Source organism: Falco cherrug, chromosome 8, assembly GCF_023634085.1.
Source record: "Falco cherrug isolate bFalChe1 chromosome 8, bFalChe1.pri, whole genome shotgun sequence".
Lineage (NCBI taxonomy): Eukaryota > Metazoa > Chordata > Aves > Falconiformes > Falconidae > Falco > Falco cherrug.
The window spans coordinates 9,620,458-9,644,754 of NC_073704.1; the positions used below are offsets into that span (position 1 = coordinate 9,620,458).

Below are 24,297 nucleotides of genomic sequence, written 5' to 3' on the forward strand. Positions count from 1 at the left end.
CTAGGGTCTGTCCTATAAACACATAGGGTTGACATAAGCAGTCGGTAAAGCAGTAGCTGATACTCAACAAGAGGAGAATATTCACCATCTCCTACAGTAAAAAATAATACCTTGCTCTACTTGTAATGAAAGTGGCAGTGAGAGCACAGGGAGCAGGTATACCGCTGAGGTATTTTTTAGGAAAGATGGTCCCTGAGAGAAAAGAGTGCAAGTGGTAGCAGAAATCAGCACATGCCTCACCACTTGCACACCAGTTTTAAAGAGCAATATGGCCAGGAGAACTACAAGAATCACAAATGTTCTGATCATTTCAGAATATTTCATATCACCTCAAAGAAACGTTTTGGAAAAATTACTTCCCTTCCAAAGTTAATATTCAGATCACAGTCTGTCACTGTGCTGCGTCTGGCTGAGCCCCATAGCAGCCCTCGCAGTGCTGTGCTTGTATCGGTAGCTACAAAGGTGGTGATAACCCACCAGTGTCTCGACTTCTGCTGAGCAGTGCTCACACAGCATCAAGGCTGTCACTCCAACCATCTCCCCCTCTCACCAGTAGGCTGGGGGTGGGCAAGATCTAGGGAGGGGACATAGACAGGACAGCTGACCCAAAGTGACCAATGGGATATTCCTCACCATATGACGTCTGCTCAGATATAAAAGCTAAGAAAAAGGAGAAGGAAGGGGGGGACGTCCTTATTTACAATGTTTGTCTTCCAGAGCAACCACTACTTGTACTGAAGTCCTGCTTCCCACCAAACGTCGCCTGCTGATGGGAAGTAGAGGATAACATCTTTTCTTTTCCTTTGCCTCTGTACACGTAGCTTTTGCTATTGTTTCATTAAACTGACTTTATCTTGACCCACAATTCCCCCCCCCCCCCAATCTTATTTTCTCCCCCCCCCTTCTGCTGAAGAGGAGAGTGACAGAGAGGCTTGGTGGGCACCTGGCATCCAGCCAAAGTCAACCCACCACAGTCACCAATCCCAAGCAGAATGACTCTTTTTAGACAACAACTAAAAAATTAACCATCCAGGAAAAAAACCAGCAAATTTAATTTAAGTAACTAAATGATCATTACAAAGGAGAATGGCTTAGATATGCAGTAATGAAAGGAGAAAGGAGGTAGGTGCAAGGAGGGGGCAGCTTTATTATAACAGTATCTGGGACTCTGCTCTGGCTGGCAGGTGAATGCCACGCTAAACTGCTCTAGAAGTCATTACTAATACTGAATTCAGCCACAGAGGTATCTATTTCACCAAGAAGCATGACAGTATTTACCAGAGCAAGGATCATGATGATTAGAAAAAAAAAAAAAAAAAAAGCAAATTTGTATGCAGTTTACCTTCATGTTGAATGTAGCATGATTACAGGAATGCAGGTGACCATAGAATGTGTAAACACGGAGCCCCTAGGAATTAAACATAAAAAGAAAGCAATTAAATAGGTTATAGTGATATAAATTATTCTACACCCTTGTAAATAGACCTTGATTTTACGGCTATGTGCAAACCAAGGCACTCTGTGTGCTAAAAAACAGCTCCTGGTTGCTTGAAGAGGAACAGTTTTCTCGCAATTACTAAGGATATATCTATCTCCTTACTTCACATAATAGCTAGCAGGAAAGGTGCATTCAAACATCACAAAAGAAAGCCATCTCCCTTGCCAGAGGGTTTGAATTAAAAGGTGTAATCACTATGTCCATAACACTGAGCTCTTGCTCTTGGGCAGTGATTCAGTACATGTCTCTTGATATTCCACACACACCATTAAAGTCTTCCTTAAGGAATCACAAGAATGAAATCAAGATTAATTATCTTTTGTCATCTTCCACATTAGCCCATAAGTGACCTACATAATGCAGTAACATATGTCAGATGTCATCACTGATATCTGACTTACTCTCCCAGTACAGGAGGCATCCAACCACAGTATCTCCTGCTGAAAAACCCAGTCTTCAAGATGGGACACTTTCAAGACCTCTAAAAATAGGTGTGCTTCTCTGTTTTCATAAAAATCACTGTCTTCATGTGTAACAGTAATAAAAATACTTTCTATTAAAAGTGAACACCAGCTTTGAACAGTGTAATCATATCCTGAAGAACAAGTTTTCACTCTAAGTTGACATTTTATTGAAAGACAATTTGTTGCACTTTCTGGAGAGATGAAAGAACCCAAACCCAAGATCTGAAATTCCTCTACACATCCTCGTACTCTGTCTTTGTACTTATTCTAGCTTGAATCAATCTCTCAGGAGCAGGGGTAGCATAGGTTAATCCTACCTCTGTCATGCTTTTAGTGTTTATACCATCAGCTTAACTCCATTTTAATTCTCCCAAAACACCACCAGAAAAAAAAAAAATCATTCCTACTCTGACACAAGATATTTCAATTCTCTTTTTCACTGACAAAACCTCCTATATTTTTACCATCACCATGCTTTATCAGTATATTCTCACTGTTTGCAACGAGTCCTTTCAGGAAAGTAGTTAATGAGGTTTGACCACAAAGTAATTCTGAAGGGACACTACTCAATAATATTGTGTAGTTCATATTACATCTCTGAACCATTTAGGAGAACTCAGTCCAACAAAACAGCCGTTAAAGGGGATTAGATAGCTGTTATAAATACCTCAGGGGTTAAGAGCAAAGAGGGAAAAGAGCTATTGAAGCTGAAGAGCAGTGTTGACACAGGAACATATAGGTATTCATTATCTACAGATAAATTTCAGCTGGAAATTAGAAAACAGTTGTCAAACAGTGAGGTATGAAAACTCCCCTCCACTCCAAGCAGTGGGGATAAAAAAAATCTCATTAATTGTAAGAAGCTGCTTGAAAAGTATGGAAAATGATTTTCTGCCTGTGATCTTTTGTCTGAACTTGGAGACTGAGGAGACTCTTTCCAGTCTTGCTCATGTGGCATTAGAATACAAAACACTGATAAAGCCCAGCATTTAATGCTTCACAGAATTCCTTTTATTTAAAAAAAAGTCACCAAAAACAGGCAGCAGGCCAGTTTGGCAAGTGCTACTTTGTACCTTACTGTATTTTTCATTTACCTTTCTGTCTTGAAGTAGTCTCTCCTTCAAGGCCACGTATGCTATTGAGATTAAACTAGGAAATTTGTATTATTCCCATGGAAGGATTGCAAGACAAACATAACAAGAAAAATAGGCTCTGGACTGTTAAAAGGAATCCACTATCTTTAAAGAGCAAGCACATCATCTGCTTTAAGCATAAAAAGGTTGCCAGACTGCAGTTCTTGAGTGCTCCATAGTTTGCAACAGATTTGCAAGGGGAAAAAGTGCTACAAAAAAACCACCCAAAAGCTTGTATATTTACATTATTTCTAAATTATATAATACAAACCGATAAATCCTGATAAAAATAAAATTTAAATGATTATTAGCCAATTATAAATTCACTGTTGGAATAGAAATGTGATTACACAAAATTCCCCAAGATTGACACAGAAATCAAATTTGATAAAGGTAACATAGTAGCCAACCAAGATAACCAAACATACATGAGCAGTCCAGCAAGAAAAAATTCCAGGGACATAAAATCTACTTTATGACCTAGCAGCAGTATCAGTTGTACCCAGGCCATGGTAACAAACCAAATAGTGCATGTTTTGCATGGTAAATGTAGCCCTTGTAAGAATTTTGCTGTTGCTTAGTGGGGCATAGAATTTACCCCCAGACACTCTCAATTACCAATACATACACAGTAACTTTGCTAGCACAAAGAAGAAAAAAAAAAAGAAAACCACATGGACGCCATGACACAAAATTAATATGAACTTTCCGATTTTCTTTCCATAAGTCACTTCAGTAGAAAGCAACTGAAAAGGATTTTAATAATAGTAATAAAAATAATAATAAAAGCTAGACAAAGGCAATGGCTCTGTAAAGTGTTTCTCAATAGTATCACTGAAAATTTCCAAAGTGCCACTTTATTTTTATTCAATGCATAGCTAGTGTTTTCTTTACCCACACCAGGAAATCTGAGTTCTGCAGACATAAATGCCATAAAAACAAACCTGGAAATCTTACTATTTAGCTGTAACACCCCAGCAAAATCAAACAGTCATATTCTCTGGATCAGAGCTCATGTTAAGACAGCACTGAGCTTTCAGCATCAAGAGCTCAGCAGTAAGTTAATGACACCCCTTTTGCACACGCATTCTGCTTTTTAGTCATTAATTATAAAATAATCTAGTGTAACACCACCAGGACCCCTGCTTCATTTGGTGTGGGACTGAACAGGGTGTCTATATACCAGGCATAATCTCCCTTGGAGTGAAGTTTGGAGCATCTCTTCTTCAGTGGAATTCCACTGGAGCATCTTGCAAATTGGTCCCTGGCTTACTAACAGCTTCTTGTCATCCAGGAACCAGCTGTATGCATCTGCCTTTTAAGTGAATTTTTTTAAGATTCAAGACTAGCCAGTGCAAACACCTGGGACTTGTATCACAAGGAAAAGAGCAGAGGAAAAAGGAGGATCTTGTCTTAATACTAGGGGAGTTGTCAGTTTGGAAAATTATGCTCCTTTGCTGCTACCTTCAAGGTCTCACTGACAGAGACAACATTATCACAAATCTAGAGTAGAAGAAACAACAAAACATCAGAATAGAACTCTGCAGCTGTAAAAAGGCCAATTCTTTCCATATTTAACCCATAGGGTTTATCCAGCCTCCTTGCATATGACTCTTGAGTAGTATAAAGGGCAGTAAATTACTGAGAATACATTATTATTGTTGTCCGAGTCATCAGGTCTTGATTGAAATATTAATGGAAGAAGTCTCAGTTCTATTCACTCCTTGAGCTGCTGCCCAATTACATTAATAACCATACATTCGTCCTTTGCAGAAAATACACAGATAACAGCAACATTCAAAGAAAACAAAATATAGTGTTCTGCATTGTTGTTGGGTTTGGTTTTTTTTTAATGATTATGCACACATGCACACACACATATAATTTTCCAGTTTGAAACCCAGAAATTAACATTAGAATCAGCTGTTAGAAACACCATGGCATTATCTTATGGAGCCTATCAATGTCTCCGCTTCCACTGAACACAGACATTAATTGCCTGCCTTGGACTGGAGCTATATAAAAAGCTTCAGATAGTGAAAACATTTTTTTTCTTTTTTAAATGCAATCCAGTATCGTAGATACCCTGACCTTTGGAACTATGGATCTGTGAACAGTAATCCTGCTGCAAAAGTGTAGTTAAACAAGGAACCTAAATTTAAATGATTTTTTGTTCTTACTTTCACAGGATAAAAGCCCAAGATTTTGGAATCAATAGTGAAATTCTGCTGTAAATCCTTCCTATTGTGTCCACATAGATACACAAATACCAGGGCAACAGAAGACAGGCTGAAGGCAATCATAGTTAATACACTACAGCTTGTTTGCATCTGTAGAATTAAGTTAATCTATTAACTATGTAACACAGCAGCTGAATCTTCCTATACTTACTTTGATTACCAGTTTAGCAGCAGCAACAACAAACTCGCAAACCTAACAAGCCATAATTCAAGCACCTCTGGAGAAAGCATGCAGCCAAAACCTGTTGAGCATCATTTAAAAACTGCTCATGTTTTTTAAACTCTGCTGTTCTTTTGATTATTTTTTGGATTTTGAATACCCTGCTATACGTGAAAGGCTGACATGAACAAACTTACTTTGCCAAATTCAAAAATCCATTAGAACAAGCTGAGTGTAATACGCTAGGTGCAATATGTAATTAGCTATATTAATTTGATATGATATGAGCTTTTAGATAACAGCATCTGAATATGAGGTTTAGCTAAACAGCCTTCAGATAAGAGATTTATTTGTAATTTCTTGGTTCATTTAGAAATTAACTCAAAAAAATATGTTCATTTAGAAGGACTAAACTAAGAAAACTGTTCAAACCACAAAGCACTCAGCAGTGGAACTGTTCATCTCATTCTCTTTATCAAAAACACACAAAACCTCCTGACAGTTTCTCATGAGAGGTTTAATTTTATTTGAGGGGAAAAAACTAGTACCTTGAAGGAAAATTCTGATTTTACATAGGTGAAATTTGTCCAGAAAGTCAAATAATCTAATACTTTGGAAGCTCACTTCACCAAACTTGAACTTTTCCTAAAGCAAGTGTCATGTTAAGTGTACCATGATTACCAACTACTGACTCATTGGGGAAGGTCTAACCTTTCTCCGTCTCCCTTGCTGAATATGGCCAAAGGCTTTTCTTTTTACAGCAAAGTGCAAAATTAAAAGCATGACTCCTACTCAAATCCCTGCCTTATTCATGACATAGTCTGTGTGCTTGGTGTACCTATGCTTTGCATCAGCAAGGCACTAGCAAGCTCTGAAGGAATTGTGTGACATATCCAGCAGAACTGTGGGCTCTGAAGTCACTCCACACTGGGGGGGAACTGCCTGCATTGTTGCCTTGAAGTAGGTGCACTGGAAACATCAAAAGGGGTGTGGATCTCTTTATTAGAACACAAGCCATAACAAGGTAATTTTTTAAAGGGAGAAAACTCACTTTCGTGAGATATGACAAGTGAACACAAAAACTGGCGGAAAAATTCTAAAAACACCTACCCTCTCTACCTTTGCAAGACAGCTCCTTTCTTTCAGCCTCCTTTCAGCCCAGCCTGTAATAACTCACTTCAGCAATTTCCTGCATCACACGAAGTCTGTGCGTGTTCCCCGCAAGGCCAGCCCAGCTGCTCACAGCAAGAGCTGCTCTCTTCTCCATCTGCCCCATCCCATCTCATCCAGAGGGCACCACTCAAAGCAAGGCAAAAATGCATCCATCCCCCAGCTATCCTCTCAGGGGCTCTTACAAGCACATGACGTACGGTATCTGTATAGTAAGCAGTGAAAAAAATTGTAAAACAATTTTACCATCTGTCACCACAGGTTTTACTTGATAAGCTTAAGCACAAAACCCTCAGCACAGAGTTTGCTTCTGTTCTCCTTGCTTGGAATAGAGCCTGGGGGGAAAAGTCATGCGGAGAAGACTCTTTCCTGATGTTAGACCAAGGGCAACATCAGGCCAGGGAATTCCTCAGATGTTTTGTAATCCTGTACTTGGGGAATACATTTGCAAGTCATTTGTGTGCCTTATTACAGAAGGATTCACAGACACAGGTACATACACCAAAGTTGAAGCACATCAGCTGTTGAGTTGTCTGCTATTATGGTGCTCTCCCTTTCTCACAGACAGCTTTTTTGGAAATCATTATTATTATTTTACATTTTATTCACTACATCTTCCTAAAGAAGCAGAAGAATTTTGAATCTCTTTAAAATGCATGAACTTACATAACAGCTTCTATACTGTGAAACATTAACAACTTGAGAAAGCGTTTTTCTAAAGCTGGTAGGTAATAGGAACTAGAAATAGAGCTCTGCCTGCCAGCTAAGCCTAACACCATGCTTTTCATCACAGACTAGCCTTCCTTTCACTTCAGTTACCTGCTACTAAAAATATGGAAAAAAACTGAAGTAACCTTGCTGTGGGACACTCCTGAATTATCTCATTTTTCTGCATCTGAACTTTCACACGGACATAGCAGTATGTCTTTTGCACTCAACATGCAGTCATATTCATTTTTCTTAATTAAGAGGAAAAGTGTGTTTCTAGGCCAAGACCTTGTATGCTAAATCTGTTCAAAGTGAACCTCTAAGGCTCTCAAAAAAACCACTAAAAATCGGAGTTATAATAGTAGAAATGCTGACAGATTATCTTCTTGCCAGCATAATATAACCTGACTCTAAGATGAATGTTTCATGAATTAAAAAAAGTTGAAAAAAGCTCCTCTGTTCAGCTTTGTTCTCAAGATGAAAGTAAATTATCTTTTGGTCTTCCACTGACACTTGGATTTTTGTACTGCCGTCTGTGGAAACCTGTAACCACAGGTAGTATTTAAACAGACATGACCGTGTGGGATTCTCTCCTCACTAAACTCCTGTAAGAGCCATCAAACTTCTAACTATACAAGGAGGGAAAAAGGTTTTATAGCAAGCAGATACCTTCCTGTACCTGCTTCTGTGAAGAGAGACAGAGAAGTCATCTCTTCTTGGAGAGATCACACACAAGTGCAGTTCACCTGCACGGCCATGACAGACCATCCAGGGATGGGGAAGGAGAAATTTCTTTGCTAGACCCATCATTCTTTTAAAAGAAAATAAACAGGAAAAAAAAAATCCCTCAAAAGTATTTAAATTCTTTCACTAAAAGCAGACTTGTGTATTATTCCCCTGGTTATATTGGCAGATGGCTTCAGTAGCAGAAGCTACTGCATCTTAATAAGGATTTGTAAGGCAGGTGAACATACATCACCCTGTCAGCACCAAAAAAGCCAAATTCAGTAATTGCATTCCTCCTATCCAATGTAATTCTTGGCGTTTAAATGTTCTAGCGAGGGAAGGATCAGCGGTGCAAGAACAGGGATGGCCAGGGAAATCCAGTATGCTGAAGCCCATTAGCTGCAGAATTCTCAGTGTGGGATATGGCCTTTTCCCCACAGAATTAGGCAGGCCATTTTTAACATAACTAGAGTTGACTTTAAATAAACTTGGTATTCCAAAACTTTGCAAAACATACCAACCATTTTCAGGAGAGTAATGCGTGAATGACAGAAACCTAGCAGGACTGTCTCATATTAAACGTTATGAGCTCTATTGCTTTAATGTAAAAAAGATCAAAAAGACGAATTACAAATGAGCGGAAGTTGCTGGTGGAATATAACTGGCAAAGTTACGAGTGGAGTGAAAGCACAGAAGAGAAATACAAAGGAACTTCTGTTGGCTTTGAAAATGAGGTTACATGAAAGCAGAATAAAACAATGAATGCATAATTTAATTTTATATGAGAAAAGGTGAGAGGGCTACATGCAAACCCCTTTCTTCCTTCCCACCTTTAAAGGTAGGAGGTGTGAAATCTAAGTTGCATTCTTGGAAAGTTTTTACTTTTCCTCTGTTCAGCCGTGAACAGCACATGGACTGCAAAAGACATGAGAAGCTGTTCAGCTGTATATAGTTCAGCTTCTTCACACATATGGTTCCCACATCTGAATCTAACACTCCTGTGCACTGTCTTTAGCATCTGCACTCAAGATTTGTGTTTCTTTACCTGCTAATCCCACTCTGGTCCTGTAACAAAAGTCTTAAATCTGCAACTGAGCAAAGCAACATCATGCACTATCTTCTGATCTTATCTGAAGATGAGAAGTTGAGTATCAGTCTGAAGGATTTTAGTGCTCTTAAAAACTGAAGCTCAATTTTGGTTCAATTGCCAAACTGTTGAGTTACGTGAATTCATACCAGAACACCAGTTATTTTTCCTAACAAGAGCAAGGAAAAACTAAGTGTTTTTAACTGAAAAAGACTATAAGGCAAAAGCAAGTACATACACAACTGTGATTACTAAATAAACAAATGAGGTAGCCCAAATGTTTAGAAAAAAAGAAAAAAGTAAAAGCTAAAGAATTTCTTCCCTTCAAAGAGTCAGCATAAATCCGGAGTAAGCCAATAAGATCAAAGTTATTACTTGTCTAACAGCCATTTGGAGAGTGTGTAGTTCTATCGGTATAAACAAATCTATAAGCCTCCTGCATTCACACTGCGAATTTTGTTTTGGCAGTCATTACGCATCAAATGCATCTCATCCAAATTTAAAGTGGCAGATGCACAGAATGAAAATACCAAAGAGAGAGGAAAAAAAAAAAAGGGGGCAAACTTAACAGACCATGTCTGCAGTTCGCTTTTGTTAACCTGCAACTGCTGAATAGCGCTCTTGAAGTCACGTTCCTCTTCGATCTCTGTTTTCCCCATTACCCAACAGGAAGGGATTGACTAGTTCCCAGTAGGAGTCCTGGCAAAGAAACTGGTATCTGAATGGAAATGGAAGGCACACCACTTGCTCACCATGATGCAATTTTCCCAACTTCTGCTGTTGGGAATAACAGTATTGCTGACTTGAGGGACCAAGATCAGAGAAGAGAACCCAGATTATTTGGCTAGAAACACTGAAGAAGTTATCCATTGGAAAAAGAAGTCACTGAAATAAATAAATAAAAAGAAAAATTAACAGTTTATTTTTAAAAGTCTTTAGATTTCAAAATTTTTTGGGAAAAAAAAAAATCACCAATGGAAGAGGAGAAAACGTTGAAATTGGCTCTTACAAACACACTGTCCATAGATTCTATACACCAGATCCTGCTTGCACTCTCTACAGACTCTGATTGAAAGGGAAAAAAAGGATTGTGAATGCCTATTGAAAATATTCCTAACCTTCTGCAATTTCAAATTCAGAACTTTGCAAGTATTCAAAATGAAATTCATGTCAGTATTTTCAAAAGTGAGATTTTCAAGAAAAAAAGAGAAAGTAAAGCAGAAAGATCTGGGTAGCAATGGAAATAGTTATATTTTTTAGCAAGTGTGCTGAACTTCTAAGTTTTCATTAGCATTCAAAACACAAATAGTTAATTACTATCTCAGTATCTCAGTAATATGATGGTTAAATTCCATTACATTTAGGAATGGGCAAACTTTGTCTCATAAACTTGCATACTTTATATGCTATGGGCCTTACACGTCGTTGGTTTCTCTTAGATAAAATACAGGTATTGCATGAAGCGACATCACCTTTTTCTCACTGCCTTATGCTACCACAAGGACGTATCACAAAATGAAACAGATGTGGGTCCTGCTGAAGCTGATGACAACATTATTCCCAGTTTCACTCAGAGAATGAGGGTACTTTGTAATGCCTTTGCTAGAAAATAACACCTGCCACCTGACGTCAGGTTTCATTGCATATGAAATTACCTATGCCAATAAATATGCTTATGCTCAGACCAATAGATGTCAAAATACATCCTTTTGACTTTTGACATACAAAGCAATCCTACTAGGAGTACCTTGCTGAACCTCAGCCTAAGGAATACCAATATTACTCTTTTACCATAGTGCTGCTCCCAGTAGAAACCTGCACTCAGTCTTGGTGGGAAAGGAATTAGGCAAAACACCAAATTTGAAAGTCCCACCTGTTTTATAGAGTTTATAGATTACTTCAAAGAAAAAATATTTTAATCATTAAAATACAACCTAGTGGTTTAGCTGTGTTAAGCTTATTAATATTTCCCAATAAACTTAATGACTTAAATGAAAAAGGAATAAGTATTTTTTAATCCATCAATAGTGGCATTGTATCTGGTGACTGGACACACAGGACTACAGAGTATGCCACTATTTATGTAATTTTCAAAGAAGTGCACGTAGGGGGCTGTAACCAGAAAATCTTTGCTGGGAATATCCCACAATAAAACAAATGTCATAATAAGTTATAAATACATACATACAAAAATATATAGTCCTTCATGTGCAATAAGAAAAACTGAATAATAAAAATACTGAAAAAAATTATTTCAAAGCAATATGAACACTTTCCCCAAAATGTTTTTGTCTGGTGCTAACAAGGTTATTGGAGGCAGGGGTGATAAGAACATTTAGCATTTGAGAAGCAAGAGCTCTTCATCTGTTTTAGCACTGTTTTCCCAAGATGCTCACATCATGGCACAAGGCTGTAGAGACACTAAAGAGAAGTAAAACTCCTGGAAGCCTTTTCAGAGACCTCTTGTAGAATTACAGCACGATTAAATTACCTCTTGAATTAAAAAAAAAAAAAAAAAAAAAAAGTTTCTTACAAAGTTCAGCCTGTCAGAGTTGCCAGGATTAGATCAGGGACCAAATGTATTATGACTAAGCTCAGTGCTGTATAAATATTAGATCCATTATTCAAACAGCTCACAGGACACCACACACTTGATTTTACAATGACAAAAACTCCCCATGAAATATCTTTCCTGGGATTTTTCCTTAGTAAGGGTGGCAGCATGGTCCCCTATCTGAGCAGAAAGAAAATGTAAACAGCAGGTTCCCATTAAAGGAGTTATATCATGTATGTAGCCTCAGACAAAAGGATTCCAGCGTTTGGGTTTTGTGAGTTATTAACAGCAGCCTGCTCTGTAATTGTCAGTGAAATAATCTCATTGACACATACAAGTTAGGAAATAGAGGTCTCATTAACAAAGCGTCTAGCCTTTATTAGATCATATAAATAACCAAGAGAGCCTGCAAAAGATCGATTACAGCTTTTAAACGTTTATGGAATCAGTGTTTAATTAAGACAATTTTAATATGCAAATCAAGCCTAATTATCATCATTTGTTAATGTTAGTCTGCCTGGGCTCTAAACAGCTTCAGCTGCAAATATGGTAACAGTATCATATTTTTGCTGTGTTTTTTCCTAGGAAGAATTGCAGAGGAAACAATCAAGTTGCACTACCAGTACGCACGAAGGCTTCCAAAACCACATTTCCATTTACCATTTGGAGATGAAGGTCAAAAAAGTGCTCAACGTAGCGTAAAATCTAGCTGAAATGTTATGCATTTCTTCACCCACTATTTTGTAGAGTGCTTTAATTAATGTCTTTCCTTCAAAGTAACCAACCCCTCCGGGAGCTTCTTTTGATGAAAATCTGCCCGTGTTCAATGCAGTGATTGAATAGAAGGGTTTCTTACACAGACCGCTGTTACTCAGAAGCTGATGTTGGGACTTTTTTTCTTCCTACCTCCTCTGCCCCAGGAATGGTAACCCTCCTATGCTGAGAAGCCGCAGCATTACGGCAAAGCCCCTGGAAATTAAATGGTGAAGCAAACAAGAAAAACACAACCTTCAGCAACATGATGGGAGGAGCAGCTGGGGAAGAATACAAAACAGCAAGGGAGAAAACCAATGTTTGTGCTCTGATTCTTGAAGATGTAAAATTAAAGACTCAAAGTCCCCGTGAATTTGTTTGGGGAAAGAGGGTGGGGCAACTGCAACACAATCCTGGTAAAAATCATTCCCTTTTCCTGACACTGCTGCTCTCCTGCACCACAAAAAGCTGCACTGACTAAAATGAAGAAAGAGAACCACTCATCATTGGGCAGTATTGATTTGCTGTTGAGTGCTTACACATTGACAGCAGGGGAAATACAAAATGTTTCTGTTTGCAACATTTTACAATACAGAAAGTCACTTCTGTATTTTTCTTTGCCATTATGCTTTCTTTCCTCATATTCCCAATGCTTTGTACCCCATAGCTGCTAAGCTGTCAGTTGGTTGAAGGTAAAAGGAAAGCTTTCTACTTTTACTTATTCTGTAATATATTTGGTATTTCTAAGTAAATTAAGTCGTCTTGGGGAAAAAAAAAAAAAAAAGGATATGCAGTTACAATAGGCAATGAGTCTTTCAAGACAGAATGAATAAAAATGTAATAACCAGAGTAGAAATAAAATACAAGAGAGAACTTGAAAAGCCTCCACTTCAAATGGGAGCACACCGGCTTTCACCCTGTGTCTTGACTGACTAGATGATGAAAGGACTTCATACAGAAACCACACTTGGGTACAGCGCAGAGCCATGGCTGGGTAGAGATCTGTCAGGCAATCACTTCCCAGCTCCATTTTGAAATGTTCTCCCTGGAGACGGTATTGGAGAATGGGTCGTTCAGTACAACCTGTGCATGCTCTTGCCAACACAGTAAGTCCACACAGAAGTTGAGCTAGGCTGGGGAACAGACCCTTATATCGCAGGATCACCTAAACAGTTGTGAACCTGCAGGCAATGAAGAATCAAGACACAGAATACAGAGGTGTTGAAGGGGCTGCCGAGACAGCTGGCAGGTGCTGATGCTGGATTTATAGCATGTTTCCCCTGAGAGCTGTGTGCAAAGGCATGGGGCTTCTGCACGGACTAGCAATGATTGTAGGAGCTGCCATCATTTTTGGGTAACTGAACCTGAGGACATTCCGAGAATTTGAACTAACCATATATGGAAGGGAACACCTGCATAGTTTAGTTTTCTAAAGCTCTTCATTACCTGTAACGAAAAATATTGACACTTATCTTACTTATCCTTCATTAGATAAAATGGCCAGGATTTTCACAGAGCCTATGGAAATTTGAATTCCAGTGGAACTTTGTATAATGAGTGAAACAAGTACATTTTCAGGAAGTACATGTAAACCCGCCAAGAGCAGGGAAGAATGGAAAATAAATGCAAACTAGGACATGTCCAGTAGGCTTAGTGGAGAAGTTTTGTGTTCAGACACAGTATACATACACCTATACCACTGAGCTCTGAGCTACACCATCAGGACTAGGGCAGTGAAAGAAAGAACGGAGGAGTACTTCAGAAGTTCAGTTCATTCAGTCATTTACTATGGCACTGCAATGCTGTATTGGCCCGTTTTGCCCAGTGGATGCTTCCCTAAAAGGAGAAGTCAACAGTGCTGATACACTTCATACAGACAGTAAACTGACAGCAAAGGAATGTGAAATGCCCAAGACAATATTTGAGTCACTAATTTGCAGCTGAGAGATCACAATAATTTTCCAGGTCACCTCCATGCTACTTACTAACATTGGATAAGAGACAGGTCTGCCTAACCCTGCTGAAACTTCCCAGACCATGGGAAGCGTTGCACCCCAGTGTACCTGCTCGTTTTCCAGCCCGGTTGCACACGAAACCAGCTACTTCTGAGGAAAGTATCTGGTGGAACAGATAGCTATGCTGTCCAAAAATAATATTTCACATTCTCAAGTCTACATTTGCTATTTGTATTAAAAATATATGAAATACATTTTATGTTTGATATACTGTATGGTCCACTTGCTTTTGTACCCTGCTAAAGTCTTGGCTTCGGCATCTCAAACCTGCCTGCAGCTCCAGTGATGGAAAGTTAAAAACATTCCCAAACTCCCTTCTGAGTGTTGTCATGTGCATTCAGTAAGATGAAAAAGTACCCGAGTCAGACATAGATCTGATAACTTCCTAAGATATATAGACATATCTCAAAGTAGATATTACTGTCAAACAGCAAAGTTTTACAAGTGAATTCAGAAAAAAATTATTTGCATTAGACATGCACATCAACAATCCTGCTCCACAACAATGTTCAAGCATCTACTAAATTAAACACTAGTTCTTATGTAATGATCTTCTCAGTGTTCAATCATTTGAACATCCGAGTTTCAAGAACATTGTTACAAGAACTGTTGTAAATAAAAAGTACTATTTACACAGCATTTTCAACCCTGGAACACATTGAGCCTCTGCTGAAGTCTTACTCTCCAATGGGAGAGTCCAATGAAATGAGGGCCCATTTTACAAGGTGGAGAAAAGGAAATATGCTGGCATACGTGGCTGAAAGCTGTGGGAGGAATCCTGACACTACATTTAAGCAGAGCAGTGCAAAACAAAATTTCATTTCACTTCTCAGATACAACATGCACTCAGCATGAGTCTTGGCCTATTGTAAGTGTTTTGCAGGTCAAAATTTTCAGCCACAAAATTTTGATTAGTAAAGAATAAAATACAACCTGAAGTTTGTCCTTTCAGAAGACAATGTTATATACTTTTTAAAATTAGAAATGCCATTTTAGTATTTTTTTAAATGTTTTCAGTGTGATTTGATTATAAAGCCCTAACAAATATAAACCACTATTTTCTTTTTTTGCTCATTCTCCTTTCCTGTATCCCTCATCACAAAGGACAGCACACAGTTATTCCTAGACCCAAGAAGTACAGCTCTTTCGTTAATTTTATTTGTTTTGTAATTTCTCAATTTAAGCCAGATCTTTCCTGATTATTGGAAGACAGACAAGTACGGACACTTTTTTTTACGGTAGAAAAATATGAATTTAAGAAAAAAGCTCAAAAGGAAAACACATAAACACTTTAAATGCAAATGAACTCTAACTTACATTCCATTTCTGAAAATTTTCAAATAAAATTCTAAAATCTCAACCAAAGCACTTTGGTTTTGCTTGCAGCCAGCTCTGCTTGTGTCCCTCCTGCCATGACCCCCTGCAGGGAATGAGCAGGAAGCAGGATGCCCTGGGACCCCCCTCGAGCTAGAGGATGCTCCACAGCAGCACAGGCTGGCCTGGGTTTGCGATCCCTGTTGTGGCAGGGCTCTGCCCTTTGTGCGAGCTGTGCTGCTGTACAGCAGGGTCACTGCAATGACATGGCAGAGCTAGTGATCGAGCTCAAAAATAAATTCATGCCTGTGCACGTCTTCAAGCCACACATGAAGCACCTCTTATCCATAGTAAGGATATATGGCCAGAATAACCTCCCATGTCTCATCAGGGTGTATATCTACCCACTGTACAAGACAAGATGGCACAAGAAGCATTGCACCTTGAGATATCACATTACGTTCATTTTCTCTTCAGTGAACTGAACTGCAAATAAATGACTCAGAAACCAGCATGAAACGACATATCACCAACGGGTTTTATAAACATTATTTGTTAGAAGACGTAACTCTTAACAATATATGACCCATGACTAATTTCAGGGGGTCGAGGTGATCTTTGCCCTCCACTGTGTAGGGTATTATTCTTCTCTAGAGAAGTTCAAAGGTTAATGAATAAAGTGTCAGCAAAGAAGAAACGAGACTAAGCAAGAAAATGCTTGTTCTTGGGCTCTGCTATAAATAATGCTCTCATTAAAATTCTGCCTTGGAAGAAAGGCAAGTCCATTAGTCTAGGAGCTAATTTTTACTGGCTCCTTAGATGTATGCATATTAAAAATTCAGCTTTTATAATTGCCAGCCATCAACCACCTAGTCAGTGCTGTTCTTGGAGTTTTTAATTATTTACTTCATTTGCATAGACACTCCAATTTATGATCAACCGTTTAGTTATCAAGGGACAGTTTTAGTAATTCCTCTTTTACATTTTTATTTATTCCTTTTGTATCCCTAAGCAGAGGTGCTGACAGGGCCTCGCCTGAGCGGCACGGCGGCGGGACGGGCCCACCCCTGCAGCGGCAGCACGTGTGGCCATGCTTCCCCGCGCCCCTTCTGCCTGTGCCAGGGCAACTCATGCAGTACAGCTACGTGGCATCTGCTAAACACCTGCATCTCACCTCCGAGTGTCACAGCAGCCTGCAAGGACAGCCCTACTCGATACCTTAACCTGCTCCTGAGCTGCTGCTGAAGGCCCTTGCCCAGCACCTTGGCCTCAAAGGAGGAGGGAAGAGCCCACACCTGGGAAGGGAACACGCTACTGCTTTGCTACAAGTGCTCTGGCACTTTGCCCCAAAGCTGTTCTCCTCTGGGTTTTCAGTCTGGGGCTGTTTTCTTCTCCTCCCACAACCTTGCTCAGTTGCCTGAGTATATGACTGCTGCGAAACCTCCTCCAGCACCACCCTTCCTCATTATGAATGCGTCCCAGCCTTTTCTGCTCATACTTCTAAAGTAAATGGTACACCTTTCTCCTCAAACTGTTGTCTGCCCAGCTCCTTGGACACACAAGGAGGAGAGAACACATAGGAAGACACTGGCTTTGAAAATTATCAGTTCTGCAGCCACAGAGGAGCACGCCTGTCCCACCACTCACCCCAAGCACACACCATGGGCAGCCAGGCTGCACTTCTCAGCTCGACGTCATCCCCCCCAGGCACCACCTGCCCAGAGACAGCAGTGAATCTTGAAATGCCACCCAATTTTTTATTCATCCTTAAAAACAACTGAATTATTGAACGAAAGACATGTTGTCTGTCTTCAGTGTTCAACAGCAGGCTTCAGCAACAACAGGAATGATTGATTTGTAATCCCCGGTATCATTGTGCTCCTCCCCGGGTACCATCTCTGACGGCTTTTTGCAGACAGGATACCAGACAGCAAATGCAAAGGGAGCAAAGCAGCCTTGCCTGGCAGGAAGGGAATTGATTACCAATCCCTCTTTCTGCCAGGCAGAATTTCTTTGCTGCAATTCATACTTTTCAATGGGCTGTCTACAGACAGCCTCCAGATGGCTTTGGGGGGGAAGTGAGGGCAATGACACTAGAGATTACAAATCAATCACTATTATAGAGCCTTTTATTTGGTAGAAGCTTCCGAGCAGAAAACAGATACCAAAAATATATAATACATCCTGATTTTTTGTTTGCCGTTTCCTTTCCTTAAAGCTCTTTTATGTCCTCTCTTCCTCCTGACACGACTGCTTTCTATTCTTTCACTGCTTTTACTTCCATCTTTCTTACTACGTATTTCTCATTTATACTTGATTTTATCCTTCTGTCATCTTTCTCACTGCTAACCTACACCATCCATAGTTACCTGATACGGAAGTAAACCATGATCTTTCTGCTCTATGCCATTGCCTTCCCTTTTCTTCACACGCAGATCCCTCTTCTCAAAAAATAGGATGGTAACACTGACAGAGAATGGAGCAAGGTCTACCTAATTTTTATTGTCTTGAAGCCATCACATGTATCATTCTGACTGCTTTTGCTCACAGCATTGCATCGGGTTTAGCACAATAGGTTCCATGCAATAAGGAGAGAAGGTAACAGAGTAGCAAAAGATGACGGTGGCCCCTCAGCCACAATATGTAACATCCAGAGAAAGCTCCCCATACGTCAAGGATACACCCACGCTACTGGGCACTGAACATGACACTTGCCACAGGTGTGCAACTTCTCATCAGTACATTAATTTTATAAGGGAGTTCATGGGTGCAGCCTCAGCCAGCCAGAAGAAATCTGAGCACACTGTTATTCCAGACCTTTCATGTGAGAACTGTCGTGAACATCGAGCACACAGGTCTGATTTTACCCACATTTATGCTTGCTTTCATGTTTCAATTCCTGTTCTGTTATTAATAAAAGCATTGTCAACTAGAACAAATGAGGTAGGTATGACAATGTGTTTGCTGGGGGGAAAGAGACTTTTTTTTAACAGTAAACCTGATCAAGAAATTTGTCAGTTCAAATAAATAAACTAACATGCATTTGGTAAAATAAATATCAGCAGTGTTGAAAATCACCTTTTAAAAAGTTTTGGCTTACTGAATCAAAACAACTCGCTGTTCTAAAATATTAACAAGTTTCAATTTAAGTATATTTTTAGAAAGTGAGAAATAGATCAAAATTGTCAAAGAACACTGTAAATTCTGGAGACACTACAGTTTGGTTTTGCAGAACAGATTTTTCCGTGTATTGATACACAAAGTTTTCAAACTATTGACTTTTCATCCTAAGTAGGAAGGTGGTGTTTTTCTTCACACACACACACACCCCCAAATGTCAGAAATGCATTTGATCATTAAGAAAACACTTCTTCCCAGGAAGGATGTCACCTTATTGCTGTTCAGAGATCCAAAATTAGGGTAGAAAACATGGATATACCTGTCTCAGAACCAGTATTTCCCCTGTGTGAAACATCCACTACAAATTTTCAAGTACACCAGCTATCACAAGCGACACTTCTGAGTTACGACACCACTACTGTAAGGTACACTACACAACACAGTTCAAGTCAGCCATGTTCTGCAATGAGATGAATTACCACAGCCAGAGAGTAGTGCTCTCATAATAACACAAGATCACAAAGCAGCGGGCTGAAGACTGCAGAGGAAACACTTTGCAGCAGGGTATGAGTGTGCCATGAAAACAGCATGGCTTATACAGCAAAGCCTGAAGCTGAGATCTGATGTATCTTGCTAAAAAAAAAAAGAAATAAATCAATACCGTGTCCCTTCACACCTCATTCAAACTCTTGAGAAACACAGTGAGATGCTGGAGATTGTACTTTTCACTTAAGTTTGTTCCATTTTGGTATATTTCCACTTGCATGGTATTCTGCTGAAAGCAAGAAGCGGAAAGAAAAAAAAATTAAAAAGCCTGCATGACTCATTTTACACATCTGATAGAAGATACGGGGAACTAATTTTCTATTTATGATAAATGTTTTGACAGTATCAATTCCGGTCAGACATACTTGGGCTCCCCAGGTCTTCAGCAGCAGAGCAGCAATTTTGCACAGCCCATGCCAGGCACTGTGGACTCCAAGTCTATGCTCTGCTCACCTCAGAAGCCCTTTTCAGGGGGCTGACAATGAAACCCCCTGCTCCCCCCTCAGGGGATGAAGAAAATTTTCACTATGACATCGCCTAGCATACAGGAGAAGTTTGTAAAAATAAAGATGTTTCCACAGAAATATTTGGGTCAATCAGCATTTTATGATGAATTTCTCTCTCATCAGATAATTTTCAAACAATGTTACAAGAGATTTTGCATTTAGGTTTGTAACACATCCTTAACCTCTATAATTAATTAGAAAAATATATACAACAATAATTGTGTTTACTCCATTGATTCCACTATTGGAAACCTCGAGATTTTGAAAAAATATTTTTTTTATAATGCCATTTCTGACAGTTGAATATTGCTGAAAATAAATAGCAGGCAATTATTTTAATACACTCTTACTGCACATTACTTTAGAAGATTGTTCTAAATTGCTAAAGACAGAACCAATTTATCTAAACAAGATTATTTAACACCTGTATGGATTAGCATTATATAGTCAGGTAGGCAGAAACTATGGATAGAAACTGCAACTCTTCTTCCATTTCTTGTCTTAAATTATAAAAAATAAGAGGGCTGCCAGAACAAGTCAAAACATTGACTTTTGTATTAGAAATAACACATCCTTCTTCAAAATCTCTGCTAATTCAGTGATGCTTACAGAGCAATTTGGTGATACTCTGAAATCTTACATTATTACATACCATTTGCAGTCCATGTTACCTGTACTTGAAGGCTTGATCATTTCCTCCAAGCTCATATACACAAGGGAAGAAGTTTTATAGAAAAGGAAAACTATTTTTTTGGTGGCTTTTTTGTCTGTGAATGCTGGCAGTAAGCCACTGTTTTTCTGAATCTGAAATTTCATGTCTCTATGATAGGCAGATGTTTATCTAAATCATTTAAATCTCTGTCTTTTCTGTTTTAGAGACATTTAGTATTAAGGGATGCTCCCCAAGTAACAGCATACATTAAAAGTTAATTAAGGGGAAGTTAAAGAAGAAAGAATTGCTTTTTTTCATATCCCAAACAGATATTTATTGCATTTTGGCAGGTTAAAAATGAGAAAATTTGGAATAAGGTGTGAAAATCGGTAATGCATATTTTAGGGAAAAGCTTTACTATCCATTTCCTTACATGATAATTAGGAAATGCAATCCACTTGCTAATGTTGAGTGAGCCTAGTAACAAAGTTGCTTCATCAATTTGTTTAATAAGCAAACTTTTCAAAAGTGGCATGTCTAAGTCAGATAGCAGGCAGCTAGCTATAGGCTGTCATTACTACACCAACCCATTTTTGAACATTGCGTTAGTAGACTATTTTCTGCTTTTCTAGTTATTATGCAGTGTCACATAACCACCTCTATCATTTTAGGTTTAATACAACTATTTACTCTTCACTACTAATTAATGTTTCTGAGAGCAAAATATATCTAGAAAAATGTGTGCACACATACTTCCCCATGCTTGTAGACACACTCTTTTTAACTTGCAGGTATGTGTTCAACAATTGTTTAACTCTCATTTACAGCAAGTCACACTCCACTGGAAACATTTGGATCTAAATTAAAAATCAAATCATGATATCAATATGTTCATTTTTCCTCTGGAGAAAGAGTACTTTCTGGATTAACAAAAAAAGTAATAACAAGAGAGTGTCACAAAAGAAAAAAAAACCAACACCAAAACATCAGTCTTAGCCACAGCAAAGCTGCTCTATTTAAAGGAGGACAATTATTCTTCTGAAATAAAGCCCTCTAGCTCCAAAGATGCTATGTGCCCTGATGTCAGGTCTCAGAAAATTTGTACTGGAGAGGAGTGCATGCGTGCCCCTGGGGTTCATTGGCTGTAGGGTGTCCTCAGCCAGCCCCAGAAAGACAGTCTCTCATGGGGGAATGTCGGGCCTCTCCCTGCCTGTGCTCAATTGAATCCAGCTGAACTTCATCACCATGGGTCATGTCTGCTGCTGTCAGTGGCAGGGGGAATTTGAGACATGAGGCTCTGCATTATTCAGAGGGGAGCTGACAAAAGACTACTTTTCAGTAACATGATTAAGAGAGAATCAAAAATGGGAATACTCTGCAAATCCACAGTAGATCTTGTAAAATCCATTTTCCAGATTTGGAAAAGGAAGATTTTACAGGGAACCAAATTAAAAAAAAACCCTTCCCCTAAACCAAAATTATTCAAACGTTATGCAGTTTTTCTCAGAATAAAACTGCTTTATTTTTTATCTTCAAAGCATCTTGCATTTCCTATCCTATTTCCTATGAACTTGATTATTTTTTTTACACTCAGATTATACTCATTACAAATATGACTGACAATTATTGGTACTTTAACTGTGTAAAATAAAATACTCAGACTCCAATTTTCTTATGTCTAAAGGTCTGATTTTAACTTATCCTATATTCCGTCTCTGTGATGGTGGCACTGCAGGAAAATCACAGATAATTTGGGAGAAAATGACTGACAAAGCATGTTCATGAGCTCTCCCACATGCAGGTCTCTCCATTTCTTACTTAACCAAGGCAGAGAGTACGACGGCCAGGACCAACAAACTGTGAATGCATTCAAATTTTCACTGAATGTAGAAGACAATAAACGAAAAATTACAAAAGTCTGTAATAATCACAATTATAAAAGCTAAACTTCAAAAGATATGGCAAGTAGAGTTAACACAAGAGCATTTATCAAGATGTTACCTGTTTCCCAAGGCACAGCCTCTGTGACAAGCAGACATGCTATCTGCATTTCCAAAAAGCATCAAGTCCCAGACTCAACATTCTAGGGTTCCACCTCAACTAGTAAAACCAGTTGCATGCAATTACTGGATGGGGCTGGAAAGGGGAACGGGTTTGGCAGCAGGATCAGGGTAGATCCTGGAGTGCAATATGCAGAGGGTCCCACCTGGCCTTACTCTAGTCCTGACCACTCCTGTTCTTCAGTAACTTTTTGCTAAAGAAACTTTGTTGCTTTTGCACAAAACTAGTATAAACCAGAAGAGATTTAAATAAAGAGTAGGACTGTGGCACAGTCATATCAGCATACATCACTACCCTCCTTTCCTGTGAGCTTGTTCACAGTGCAGAATTGGACCTTTGATATTTATTCTCGTCGCCAACATGGGAAAAGTATGTACAAAGGCTTTATCACATTGCTAAATTTTGCTTCTTGCCTATCAGTTTTGTCCTAGTGTTTTCAACCTGCATGTGATAAATGTCTCCTTTTTGAAAGATTACTGCTTCTCTATAAAACATTTTTGAGGAGAGAGGGGAAAGAAACAATCAGCTGAGTAAGGGACTGGCATGTAAAATACTATCATTTGCACAACACTGGCCTAAAAGCCGCTTGGAAACAGAGAAGCTGCGATTGAGCCACAAAAGAAGAAAAACAGGAATGCAATAATCACATATTTATTGTTAGAGAAAATGAAAAGCTAAATAAACTGTAAAACCAGTGTTTACCAGTAAATCCTTTCTGTCCTGAAAACCATGCTGAGTGATGCAGGAACAGTCAGTTCTCAGGAGATCAACTGGTGGTACCTTTTTGGCAGCATCTCGTTCCTCCTCTGTTGTTGCCAGGACACTTTAGGTCCTGAAACAATTAATTTTAGTAGTGCTGCAGCAAACAATTGCCAGAACTCTGAACTTGAGAGACGATGATGCCACTGTTGAAGCTTATTTTTTATCATAGCTCTGAAATCACCTACCTCACAATCAAGGGGGGCTCTGAGATGGCCCTCCTGAAATGAAACTGGTGGACCTTATCCTGCCAGGAGAGCAGGACACAAAGCATCCAAATGTAGCATTTGTGAAGGGATTAGTGCACTCACAGCTGGCTTTGGCATGGGATAGTGTGTGTGACTAGGATGTATGGTAGAGATGAGGAATTGCAGGCTGACCGGTTTGGTAAATGTACATCCTTGAGGTATGCCTAATTGTTCTAAGAAAATAAAGGAGATACCATTAAACACAGGAGGAGAAAACAGACAGAGGAAATTCTGAAGTGAGCCCACAGCACTCTGAGGAGAAGCTTGCATCCAGATGAAGAGCCTGGGCAAATGTTGCGATGCAAGAAAACCTGGTTGTTAACTACAGTGACACAGCAATTCACACCACTGACTGGAACACCATCCTGTTGTTAGGGAAGTCCAGACTGGCACAGTGACAGAGACAGATCTCTTCATTGCTTCGCATAAATTACAGCATGTAATTAGCATTGTATTCATTGCTGCTGAGTGGGAACATTTGGGGTTCTCAGGATACCAGTTCAGATCACAGTTCTCCACAAAGTGAGTCACCACTAGTTCTGACGATTTCACAATTACAGTGCCATCACACTACCTTGTCTTC

The 24,297-nt window shown here is 39.1% G+C and overlaps 1 protein-coding gene across 1 annotated transcript in view; it reads right to left on the minus strand.

Annotated features, from left to right (window-relative positions):
* Positions 1-24,297, minus strand: part of SPAG16 (sperm associated antigen 16) — a 412,472-nt gene that overhangs the window by 123,774 nt on the left and 264,401 nt on the right. Inside the window, exon 14 of the mRNA XM_055718613.1 lies at positions 1,343-1,408. Coding sequence (XP_055574588.1) covers positions 1,343-1,408 — 66 coding nt within the window. The remainder of the gene's footprint in view (positions 1-1,342; positions 1,409-24,297) is intronic.